General features: G+C 54.7%; 1 protein-coding gene across 1 annotated transcript; it reads right to left on the bottom strand.

Moving 5' to 3' along the window:
• Window positions 1-817: 817 nt before the first annotated feature.
• Il2rb (interleukin 2 receptor subunit beta) lies at window positions 818-11703 on the bottom strand. The gene is made up of 9 exons (XM_059247871.1): window positions 11592-11703; window positions 10528-10642; window positions 9795-9873; window positions 7652-7757; window positions 5043-5191; window positions 4424-4589; window positions 3673-3793; window positions 2672-2756; window positions 818-1952 (listed from the first exon to the last, which is right to left on the bottom strand). Exons 1-9 carry the CDS (start codon window positions 11680-11682, stop codon window positions 1245-1247), a joined length of 1620 nt encoding a protein of 539 aa, XP_059103854.1. The 5' UTR covers window positions 11683-11703; the 3' UTR covers window positions 818-1244.
• Window positions 11704-12362: the final 659 nt, after the last annotated feature.

The raw sequence follows: 12362 nt of genomic DNA, 5'->3' as shown, positions 1-12362 counted from the left end.
AATGCTCTCCTCTGAGGGTGAGAGGGTACACCTAGGCATGCCATCTCTGCCTGGGCTGCTGGGACTCAGCGCTAACGTTCCTGCAGGCTCCCTCATGAATTGATGGAGTGGAAAGGTACAGCAGCCACTGCTGTGTAGGTATTTGTGTTCACGCTGAGCCTGTCATTGGGAGGTCAAGAAATAGCTCCAAAGAACTAGATGGGTCAGGCGCTATCCCCACCAGCTCCTTCTAGTGTGGACCAGGGAAGTGTGAATGCGTTAGGGAAGCCGCACAGGACTTCCAGGTGAAGATGAGGGACATTTGTCACCTAGGTGAGGCACAACAAATAGTGCCCGAATGGGTGTCACTCAAGAGGGGGACTCCAGGGGACCCCGTGGGATCCTTGTGAGGTTTACATAAAGGACACAATGCTGACACAATGCTTGTTGAGTATGCTTTTTGGGGGGAGAATGAGGGGGGGAATACATGAACGGATATCTGCTTCTCCCATATATGGCTTCAAAGGCAGGAATCCACAAGTCCAGCTTGGTGAATCTTTGAGTCTTAGAGGCTTACTTACAGGAGCCTAGGGGACTCCATCACAGAAACTCCCACCCCAGAGCAGGTGATGATGTCACTACAGCTACATAGATGGAGTCCTCACTTCAATCAATCCTCTCCCCGCCACCCCCGGCATATGCCAGCATCTTCCAAGAACACTCGCACCAGGGGCGGAATTACACATAGCTGGAGATGGCGGGCAGGAGAGTGGCTGGAATCTCTGGTGACCCTTCCCATCCCCTCCTTCTATGAGAGAATGTCAACAGTCAACAGACCTCAACCAGTCTTACCAGGCTCTCTTAGTTTGGGTAGACGCAGCTGATTAAGACAGCAGCAGCCACGCCACACCCCGAGGACAGCTGTCCCACAGCAGTGCTGGCGAGGCAAGAGTTGGGACAGGGAAGGGTGCGGAGGGGCAGGGAGCCACGGCAAGCTCAAGGACAGAAGAGGAGCATGGGCACATTTGTGTTTGGGGAAGCAGGTTCCGGCTGCTCTGTGAAGGTGAGCAGGAGTAAGGCAGGTCCAGGAAGCTAGTGACCTCATGACTAGAGAGGGAGGTGGAGCTGACCACCCCTCCCCACCCCAGATCCTGCTTGGACCAGAGAGCAGCAAGTGGAGCTCAGAAGAGGATGTCTAAGTGTTGGGGTGCGGATAACCAGGAACAGTCCTCAACCGGTTCCCTTCAAACCTGACCTAACCTAGTCTACACCAGGTGGGCTGGATCCTGGGCCTGTAGTTCTTGAAGAGACAGATAGGCGTCAGTGTTTGGAGGCAGCACAGAGGCCAGGGCCGTGTCCTGTCCTTGCTCACAAGGGCTACCTTCAGGGACACTGGCTTGCTCCCCTGAGCTTCCAGGAGATAGCTCCTCTCCATCACCTCCCTGCACCAGCTCCGGAGGGCACTGCAAGCCCATCAGGTCAGGAGATGGGAGAGAGGGAAGTCCTTCCTGCAGGGAGAGGGGAGGCTCCTCTTCCGGGGCTACTACTCCCCCAAAGGCAGTGTTGGGGGAGCTCAGGCTGGGGGAGAAGAGCAGCAGGTCATCTCTGGGTGGGAAGTCACAGTAGTCATCCTCTTCCCCAGCCAGAGGGAGCACAGAAGGGAGGGAAGATCCCTCGGACCGCCCTGGCCCATCCTCCTCCACGTCTTCTTCCATGCAGGGGTCGTAAGTGAAGTACACTTGGCAGGACTCGATCTCTAAGGCGTTGGGCAGGTGGAAGAAGAAGTAGCCTTGGTTGGTGAAGCAGCTGGTCTGGGAGTGGCCGCTGGGCGAGGGTGAGGGGGCTGTGTCCTGCTGTAGCAGGAGCAGCTGCTTGGCCTTGGTGTCTCCCTCCAGCACCTCTAGTGGAGAGATCTCAGGGGCAGGGCCAGCAGGGCTGAAGGAGGAGGAGGGGAAGGGCGAGGAGAGCCATTTCTGCCAGAGAAAGTGAGGAGAGTGAGTGGACCACTCTACCTCCTACCCCACCACTGAACTCAACTCCTCCTCCTCCTCCTCCTCCTCCTCTTCTTCCTCCGGGTCCTCCAGGAGCAGCCCCCACCCCCGACCTAAAAGCATCCTATAGCCTTGATATCTTGATGGACTTTCTGGACTTATCAGCCTAGGCCACATGCTAGATGAACACAGCCACAGTACTGCTTCACAGATGTCCAGGGGATGTTGGTTAGGAGCCAGTGTGGCTGGCTACCAAGCCCCTGCTGTATACCTGGACTAAACTAGGTGTGAGGACACAGAAGGGCTAGAATCTCCACCGGCTTGTATGGAGTTAACCAGCCGGTCAGTGTCCCTGAGGGCCCATTCTGCTCAAGTCACAGGCAGCCTGTGCAGAAGGACACAAGCCCTGCCCACAAAAGAACTGGCGGGTCCCCAACTCACCTCTCCCTGTAAGATTCTATAACTTGCCTATGCTAACACAGCCAGGCAGTGGCAGAGCCAGAGCCAGAGTCAAGGCCGTGGGACTTAGAACCATGCCAGAGCAGGGACAGAGCTGGGCCCACGAAAGAGGCTGCTCACTGCAGCACCCTGGATCCTCTTACTAGGGCAAAGCCCTTGTCACCTGATCATACCTCTGCCCTGCAGCCTATGTTTGGGGTGCCCATCAACCACCCCCTCTGTCTTCTACCCCTGGCTCCTACCTGAAGGTCTCCTCCGTGCTGGGAGCTCAGCTGGGAGAAGAACTCAGAGGGGTCTGGGACGTGGCATTTGAGAGTTGTCTTCAACCTGGCCAGGGAAGAGGGGGAGGGGTGAAGGGGGAGGCCGAGGAGGGGGTGGTATGATGTCCTACCACCAGCTTCCCGGTTCTGAGACTAGGGGATGGGCCCATCCCACGTCCACTCATTTATTCAACAATGCTGACTGAACACTCACTAAGGGAGAACGCCACATGGGCGAGACCCAGGAGTGGGCAGCAGAGAAGGCCTCTGCTCCCCAGAAGCTGACACACTGACAAGACAGACCTAAACCAAACGTGTAACAGCGTTGCTCATTCTGTGGACCCAGAACTGAGCACTGGTCAAAGATGGCTCTTGAGTGGGAGAGACTATGGTTCGTGGCACCATTTCCAGTGGAGGCCCTCAAGGGTCAGGCTAGAGAGGGAGGCAGGAGCAAGGCCTCCTAGGGAGCACTCTCATGGAGGGTGGCGCCCGCCATGCGCTGCATAACAGCTGGCCTCAGGGAGACAGTGAACGGACATTGAATTCTTCCTCAGGTTCTACTTGCTAAGCTGCTCAGAACCTGAACATATCCAACTGGAGAAAGGGGAGCCGCTTCCTGAGTGGCGTACCATCTCCAACAGAGAGGATATATTACTAGTGTGGTGGGGAATCTCTAAGGAGGGTTAAACAAGAGTGTGACATGGGTGGAATGGATAGGAAGGGACCAAGGGCAACAAGACAGACACTCAGGGGCTCCTGTGACCTTCAGGGAAGCCCCAGGGGACTCTTCCTGCTGCAATCAATCTCCCCTTCCCATACCAGCTTCCACCTTGGGGGATGGGGCCCAGGGCCAAGTTAGCTGTTGGGGGAGGGAACAGAGGGAGGCCAGGTGTGAGGGAGCAGGGTTCAGGCCAGCCCAACCTGGAAAGACGCACATGATAGAGATGGGGTGGGGAAGGAACACTGGTCAGGAACATCCTTACCATGGGCCGAGGTACCGGCACTTGACTAAAACGTAGACACAGCTCAAGAAGCCAAAAACACACCCAAGGCTCAGTAAAAGGTGTCTGAGCCATGGTAGGGCCAGGGTCTCCTTCCTGGAATCTGTTCAGGGTGCAAGAGAAGGTAGAAGGTGAGAGGTGGCCCCTCAGCAGGTTACCTGAACCCCAGATTCACCCCACCCCCACCCACACCCTGCCAGGTATCAGTGTCTAGCCAGGCTTTCTTTTACTGGGGACTTGATCCTCGATCCTACTTAAGCCCACCTGTCCTGAAAGGCAGACTGTACTTAAAAAGCAATGGCCCTGTGGCATTCCCAGCAGAGCCCGTGGCTGTACTGACTGACCCCTACCTGTTACTGAGGCTGCCCCTGAGTATCACACCTAGAGCTTCTGTGTCCCTTGAACTCAGCAAGTAACATGACGAGGGATGTGCCTTCAAGAGTCCCCCACCAGCGTGGCAGCCCCACAGTATCCAGGCTAAGAGGCTATGCCTACTTTGTTTCTGTCAGAGCTACCTCGCCTCACAGTACCTGGCCTACACGTAAAGCTGGGGAAAGGTAGCCCCTGGCCCGGAGAGTGGACACAAGACTCCCTACCACACATGATCAGCCATAGTTGATCCTCTCAGTAGCCCTGTCTCTGGCAAGTGAGTCTATGGGAGGTGCAGATCCACCCCTGTAGCTTCTAGAGCACCCTGGCCCCTGCCCAGCTCCCTCCACGCTGCCCATTGTACCTGCTGGCCTTGTCCGAAAGGCCAGGGGCTGGCTCCAGGGGCTCCAGGTCCTGTGGTCACCTCGTTGGGCTCTGACCCGCACCTGGAGCTCGTATGAGGTGTCAGGGGTAAGCGTCTCCAGGTTGATCCACTGCTGTCTCTGTTTAAGGCTTAGCAGGGGTGCATCCTGAGCAGAGATGGGTGCCGCTCAGCAAGGTCTCCATTGTCCACCTCACCTCCCATAGCCAGATCAAGAGGCTAAGCAAGCAGCCTCTCCCTGGCCCTCTCAAAAGCTCCCTGCTCCCCCAGCTGCTGGGGCCCTGAATCCCGGGGTCCCCAGGTAAGTATAGGAATGAGTGTGTGGATGATGAGTCTCAGCCCACCACCCCCTGAAGCCCTGAAGCCAGGGAATGTCTGGATTTGGAATGTGGAAAGGCAGCAGCTGAGCTTCATATACTGTCTCACCATGGGGTCTACATAGCTGCATCCTCTGGCTATAAGAGCATGGGAGGAGCAGGCAGTGCTAAGCAATATAGGAGGACCACAGTGAAACAGCTGCACATCAGTGTGTAGAAATGGACAAGGGCATGCATCAGAACAGGAAGGTGCAGCAGAGGCAGGGGATTGGCTATGTCCTCACCTTCCAGCTGTGGCCCAGGGAACGTTTGCGGGCCTCGAATTCCAAGTGTCTGTTAATGTAGTGAGAGACCTGAGAGACCTCCCAGCTTATGTTGCAGCTCTGGGTTTCAATGTGCAGAACTTGGAGTGAGTGAGGGGCCATTAGGCGGACTGCAGACGGAGAGGAGGGAACAGGTATCACGGATCAACCACTAAGACACCAAGAACATTCAGCCCCGTTTCCACCACACAGCAGCCCCAGCACCAACTCCTCCTCAGCAACTGTCCTGACTCCTCCCCTGCACCTGCTGTCCCTCCTCCTCTGCACCTGCTCCTCCTCCTCCTCTGCACCTGCTCCTCCTCCTCCTCTGCACCTGCTCCTCCTCCTCCTCTGCACCTGCTCCTCCTCCTCTTCACCTGCTCTTCCTCCTCCTCTGCACCTGCTCCTCCTCCTCCTCTGCACCTGCTCCTCCTCCTCCTCTGCACCTGCTCTTCCTCCTCCTCTGCACCTGCTCTTCCTCCTCCTCTGCACCTGCTCCTCCTCTGCACCTGCTCCTCCTCCTCTGCACCTGCTCCTCCTCCTCTGTACCTGCTCCTCCTCCTCTGTACCTTCTCCTCCTCCTCCTCTTCACCTGCTCCTCCTCCTCTGCACCTGCTCCTCCTCCTCCTCTGCACCTGCTCCTCCTCCTCTTCACCTGCTCTTCCTCCTCCTCTGCACCTGCTCCTCCTCCTCCTCTGCACCTGCTCCTCCTCCTCCTCTGCACCTGCTCTTCCTCCTCCTCTGCACCTGCTCTTCCTCCTCCTCTGCACCTGCTCCTCCTCTGCACCTGCTCCTCCTCCTCTGCACCTGCTCCTCCTCCTCTGTACCTGCTCCTCCTCCTCTGTACCTTCTCCTCCTCCTCCTCTTCACCTGCTCCTCCTCCTCTGCACCTGCTCCTCCTCCTCCTCTTCACCTGCTCCTCCTCCTCTGCACCTGCTCCTCCTCCTCCTCTGCACCTGTTCCTCCTCCTCTGCACCTGCTCCTTCTCCTCTGCACCTGCTCCTCCTCCTCCTCTGCACCTGCTCCTTCTCCTCTGCACCTGCTCCTCCTCCTCCTCTGCACCTGCTCCTCCTCCTCCTCTGCACCTGCTCCTCCTCCTCCTCTTCACCTGCTCCTCCTCCTCTGCACCTGCTCCTCCTCCTCCTCTGCACCTGCTCCTCCTCCTCTGCACCTGCTCCTTCTCCTCTGCACCTGCTCCTCCTCCTCCTCTGCACCTGCTCCTTCTCCTCTGCACCTGCTCCTCCTCCTCCTCTGCACCTGCTCCTCCTCCTCCTCTGCACCTGCTCCTCCTCCTCTGCACCTGCTCCTTCTCCTCTGCACCTGCTCCTCCTCCTCCTCTGCACCTGCTCCTTCTCCTCTGCACCTTCTCCTCCTCCTCCTCTGCACCTGCTCCTCTTCTGCACCTGCTCCTCCTCCTCCTCTGCACCTGCTCCTCTTCTGCACTGGCTCCTCTTCAGTCCTACACCCCTACTCTTGTTACTCTGTCCACAACTCACAGTGAATCTATTTGGAATCTTCTTCCTTTTGTTCCTACCCACTCCTGGGATGTCTGAGTCAGGGACTGAGATGTCTGCTGAGCCTTTGGTACCTGGGACACTCTCCAGGATTGGCAAGCAACCATGCCCTGCTTGAATACTGATCTGAGAGCTGTACAGGGATCAGCTCATATACTTTATTTTATCCAGGTATCTTTATTATTGATGTATTTGTAATCATATGAATACATTTATATAGTATAAAACATAATTTAAATAATTATAAGCATATAACTATAATTACATAGCATTTAATATAAATTTACATCTGTGTGTTCCACAAATATACTTATTAAATGTAAATATAAACCATAAACATGTCTATGATTCACTTCTCAATTACACTATATGTATTCAATATATTTGTCTGTTAATATTTGTGAGAGTGTGTTGGTATAAGCTTGGCAAGTGTTCTAGCCACATGCCCAGCCTGTGTGGATTTTAAGTGTGATATGTACTTCATTTTCCCTGAACTAAACTGCTCTAAGTCTATAACCCTGAGAATCTGTCCACCCACAAAACACAAGTTTTCTCCTGTGCCTAGATGCTGAGAAGTTTATGTATCCTAGCTCACATTCCTTCTCATCATGAGGCCCTCAATTCTCCCCACTTTACAGAGAAGAAAATTAAGGCCCCAACATGTTCAATGACCTGCCAGCCAGACCGAGTCAAGGCTAGACTACGATTTGAATTCTGCCCGGATCTCCCTTCTACCCCTTCTCTTCTCTAGAGGCAGCCTCCAAGGTCACCTAGTCATTCAACAAGCCTTCCCCAAGCTCTGCCTACGCAGGCCTGGAGTTCAGTGCTCAGAGGGGAGCTGCTGGGCTGGCAGAGACTGCCCTCCGGGAGTTCCCAGCCCAACATGGGAGATAGACTTACAACGAGGCAAGAGCTGAAGGGTGAGTATGAATCTTCCAGGCAGAGGTGGGGTAGGGTGGAGAGGACAGGGTTGGCGGGGTAGCTTTCCAGGTAGGCACTGGGACAGGTTTGAGAAGGGTTCAGAGGCTGATGGCTACCAGGAGAGATGGGACCCACAAACCCAGACTCCATACTCACGGTTCTCAAAGGGGTCAAATTTACAGGTCTTCACCCTGCGCCAGCCCTTCCCTTCCCAGCACACCACGCTTATGTTGAGGGAATCTGCAGCAGTCAGTGATTGGGACTACAAGAGAGGAAAGGCAAAGGTGTAGCTATCCGAAGCCATTGAGAAGAAGGGGCCATTGAACTATCAAGGCAAGGACAAGCTTTGCCTCTACCAGCCATCCAAGGCAGGGGCCAGCAAACATTGTCTGCAGCCAGCCAGATTGTGAACACTTTTAGCTGCACAGACCACATGGCCTCTGTCACAACTCAACTCTGCTATTGTCTTAAAAGAACTACAGACAGCAAATGAACCGATACCAGGGCCACATCCCAATAAAACTTTATTTACAAACACAGACCGCAGCTGAGGTTGGCACAGGGAGCATAGTCATTCAGTAATCCCTGATATAAACTGAAGTAGGCCACCAGGGTTGAGAGGAAGTTTCTCATCACAAGAGGTATGCAAAGAGCTAAGCCCCCAAAAAGGTCATCCACAGAGAAGGCAGAACTGGACCTACTGAATAGCCTTACCACCGGCTATTCCGGAAGGAAATGGCTAAGCAGTCCCTGCTCACACCTTGTTGATGAACACAGTGGTCCCTCTCCGTGCTACTCTAGAAGCCTGTGGTTAGGGATGCTCAGACCACTCAGCTCGACAGCAGGAAGTGGGTTCACATGAGGCCATTACAGCTGACCAGAATGACCAGAACACAGAGGATGAGTGACGTGGTCCCCCAAATAGGCCGTGCCACAGGCTCCTGTGTAGACAGTAGGCTGCAGGAGGAGATTCAGAGGCAGACCATGGCAGGACCTATGCTCTGGGCCTGGGTGGTGGTTTGCAGTCCAAGCCCTGAGGCCTAACCCCTCCGACCTGCACAAACTTTGAACTTGGCCATCAGAGTTCCCCGACCAACCAAGTATTGCTTCCTCCCACTTCGCTGAGGACACTGCCGTCATCTCTCACAGCTGCTACCAGTTCCGGTTTACCCACTTAATAATAGCACGACTTGGTTACTATTTCTGCGGTTGTCCTGAAGAAATTGCCAGTACCAGGCTGCTGGGGACTTCTATCCCCTCTTCTTCGTATAAATTACCTCGTTGAATTCTCTTACCACTCTCTAAGACAGACACATACTATCCCCATTCCCATTCGTTAGTCCAGGAGACTGAAGTACCGAGAGGATTGGGGACTTGCCTAAGGTCACACGGTTAGGAAATAAAGGATGGAAGGCGGTCCCTGCAGAGCCCCCATGTTGGCACAGCTGGAGATTCACCAGCTGTGCTGTGTGCCATCCTCCCCTTCCCGTTCTTTGAGAACGTGTGGAACCTGCCAAAGGCTGGACAACACAGCCCAGGCTCCCCAGGGCAAACCCCTACCCCTGCCTTGGCCCTTTCCTCAGAGGGTCTGAGGAAACTTTTAAGTTACATCCGCATGGTCTGGACTCTACAAGAGGCAGATGGGCGATATGGAAAAGCCACCAGGAGCCCACAGGCCTGGGGTCAATCCCAGCTCGGCTGCTTGTGGCTGGGTGACCTCCAGCAGACACCGCATCTCTCAGCCTTAGATTCTTCCTTGGTAAGGAGACAAAAGTCATGGGGGTCTATTTACGACTCTCAGTATCTGCTCTGTGCCACAATGACCCTTCGAGGGAGCTTCCATTTTCTTTTCTATTTTACGGGAGGGGAAACTGAGGCACTGAGGCTGCACAGAGTCACTGAGCTGTCGTGAGGCAGTACCAGGGCAGGGATGCCCAACTCTACTATGCCACTCTCCCCTACAGCCTCGATGCTGAGACCTCAGCCAGAGTCTGGTATGGTTGTCATTGTACTGGGATGCAGAAGGGTGTCACGACTCATAGCAGATGGTGAGGGACCAAGAGTCTGTGCAGGGACAGCAAGGGTGCAGGCCAGTATCCCCACCTTCTGTCCTTCACTCTCAGCCCAAGCATCTACATCACCTGCTCTACATCACCAGGCTGATGCTTGCAGAGGTCCAGAACCACCCTGAGGCCCCAGCCCACAGCTGGAAGGACTTGACTACACACGTGTACACACACACACACACACACACACACACACACACACACACACACACACCAACGCCCATGCTACTCACATCTAGGTTCCCGAGGATCAGGTTGCAGGCCCAGGATGCCTGACTCACAGGAAATAGCTCACAGGTTTTATTCCAGGTCCTTGCAGAACAGAAAAGACACCTTAGAAAGCAAGGCAGGCCTAGAGAGCTACCCAAAGACACTTCTCACTTCCCCAACCCCTGTGCTAGGGACAGCAGGACAGTGGGCGAAGAGCCGGCTGCCTCCCATGCTCCCAGGGTCCTTCCCCTCTAGAATACCTTTTCAGGCCCTCACCACCCCAGCCCCCAGCCTGGCCTCCCAGCAGCCAAGGTGACCAGGGAACACAAATCAACTCAGCCCTCACCCCCACTCCAAGAACCCCCAAGCTCCATGCAGCTAAATTAAGCTTAAAGAAGCCTGTGGCTCCCAGATGTTTCCTGTCCCCACAGGACAGCATCCCAGGCAATGGTCCCTGACCCCACAGCTGCCTGAGGGTTCTCCCAAAACACCAGAGTGTTCAAAAAATGTAGGAAGCACCAAGTACTCTGCTTGCCTCTGACAGCCTTGGCATCAGAGGCTCACAATGACTGTCCCCAAACTACCCAGCCCAGGACCTCTGAAACTCTCAGCTAGAGCCTAGATCCCACCCACTTTCAGGAGCCCCAATGACTGAGTGACTGAGCCTGATGCTAGCTGTTGTGAATCTCAGGTTCAGGATTCAGATTAGAGTTCCCGCAGACTTGAGGTTCTGCTCTGTGACCAGGCCACACTCACCGGACGCTCGACTTGGCTTGGATGTGGCAGGAGGTGACCTGAAGGGCCTCTTCCCGGCTCCACACGCAGGAGACATTGGCTCTCGAGTTGTAGAAGCATTCAAGATGGGGACAGTCTGTGGGCAAAGTAGGGTGTGAGTGACTGGCTGCAGGATATACATGGCCTCTGGGCATGTTCACTACCCTGCTCCTGGCACCCTGTGCCTGCCAGAGGAGGAGGTAGGTGACTCAGATAGGCAGAAAAGGGATTCAAGTTCATTTCATCGTCGTGTGTGTGTGTGTGTGTGTGTGTGTGTGTGTGTGTGTGTGTGTGTGTGTGTAAGCCAGAGAACAACCTCAGGCACTATCCACCTTGGAGTTTTGATAGGCTCTTTCACTGAGACCTTGGCTTGACAATTCAGCTAGACTGGCTGGTGAGCAAGGCCCAGGGATCCTCCTGTCTCTACCTCATCACTGGGATTGCAAGTGCCTGATTTTTTCGTGTGTGTGTGTGTGTGTGTGTGTGTGTGTGTGTGTGTGTGTACATGCATGCAGGTGCACATAGCACAGATGCCATGGCATGTGTATAGAGGCCAGAGGACAACTTTGGGGAACTGACAGTCTCCTTCCACCATGGGATCTGGGGGACTGAACTCAGATTGTCAGGTGTGTGGGGCATGCACACTGACCACTGAGCCACCTTGCCAGCCCATTCCTGAATAGTTTTTATGTGAGTATTGGGAATGTGGACCCAAGTTCTCATGCTTGCATGACAGGCATTCACTCACTGAGCCACCTGTCACCCCCCCCCCCAACTCAGACCCCTTTCAAAGGAAGGAAACTGAGCTTCAGAAATAGAAGGGACCCCAGCCTGTCCATGGCCAAACAGGGGCAATCGGCAGCCCCTACTTGTCCCTGGGAGAAGCCTGTGCAGGCCACAGGGAGGTGAGCATCTGCCCTCTGGTCCCATCACCTCATCCCTCTTCCCACGACCCCTGCCGTGGATGACTCTCCTCTCTGTAGCAGGAGGCTGGGATGCGGCCTCCCACCAGGGAGAGCACAGACATCAAAATGCTGGGTCCTCACCCTTCACCTCTGCAGACGCCCAAGGTGTAGCCAGACACAGGAGGATGACGGAGAGGCCCAAACACCAGGACAGAGCTGCGGCAGCCATCATATCCCAGCGGCAGAGCTGAAGACACAAGCCCTAAGTGGAGGAGAGCAGAGAGCCCAGTGAGAACAAGTCAGGAGCCCCACCCTGCTCGGCTCTCCACCCAGCTGGAGCCAGTGCAGCCCAGCCCCAGGCCCTCTGTCCCACAGGAGCTCACTCCCTTCCTTCCTGATCCTAATCAGGTGTCACCTCCTTACCATACTTCACTCCATTTTGCATCAGTACCGTCTGTTTGTTTTTGTACAGTGGTCAGTAAATGTGTCCCCTAGAGACTATGTCCTAAGACCTCCATGCCTAAGACATGCGACCAAACCAGTCCTTACACATACTATGTTTTTCCTATAAATTAAAAACCCAGCCGGGCGGTGGTGGCGCACGCCTTTAATCCCAGCACATGGGAGGCAGAGGCAGGCCGATCTCTGTGAGTTCGAGGCTAGCCTGGTCTACAAAGTGAGTTCTAGGAAAGGCACCAAAACTACACAGAGAAACCCTGTCTCGAAAAACAAAAAAACAACAACAAAACCCATCATGAGACATGAAGACAGTACTAGCAATACAAGAAGATTCCAAGAGACAGCCACCAGCTCTCCTGAGCATGGTGTGGACTAGGTCTCTCCACTCCAAGTATCTTCCAACAGGTGCCCACTCTGCCTAACCAGGTGAGGTGACAGGGCACTCATCATAGC

Source organism: Peromyscus eremicus, chromosome 20, assembly GCF_949786415.1.
Source record: "Peromyscus eremicus chromosome 20, PerEre_H2_v1, whole genome shotgun sequence".
In the NCBI taxonomy this organism is placed as follows: Eukaryota; Metazoa; Chordata; class Mammalia; order Rodentia; family Cricetidae; genus Peromyscus; species Peromyscus eremicus.
This window is presented reverse-complemented; position numbering and strand designations above follow the sequence as displayed.

Coding starts and splice junctions, on each gene's coding strand:
- Il2rb (XM_059247871.1), bottom strand. CDS start 11,682: ATGATGGCTGCCGCAGCTCTGTCCTGGTGTTTGGGCCTCTCCGTCATC. Junction 9,874..10,527: donor CAAGCCAAGTCGAGCGTCCG/GTGAGTGTGGCC, acceptor CTGTTCTGCAAG/GACCTGGAATAAAACCTGTG. Junction 1,953..2,671: donor AGCACGGAGGAGACCTTCAG/GTAGGAGCCAGG, acceptor TTTCTCTGGCAG/AAATGGCTCTCCTCGCCCTT.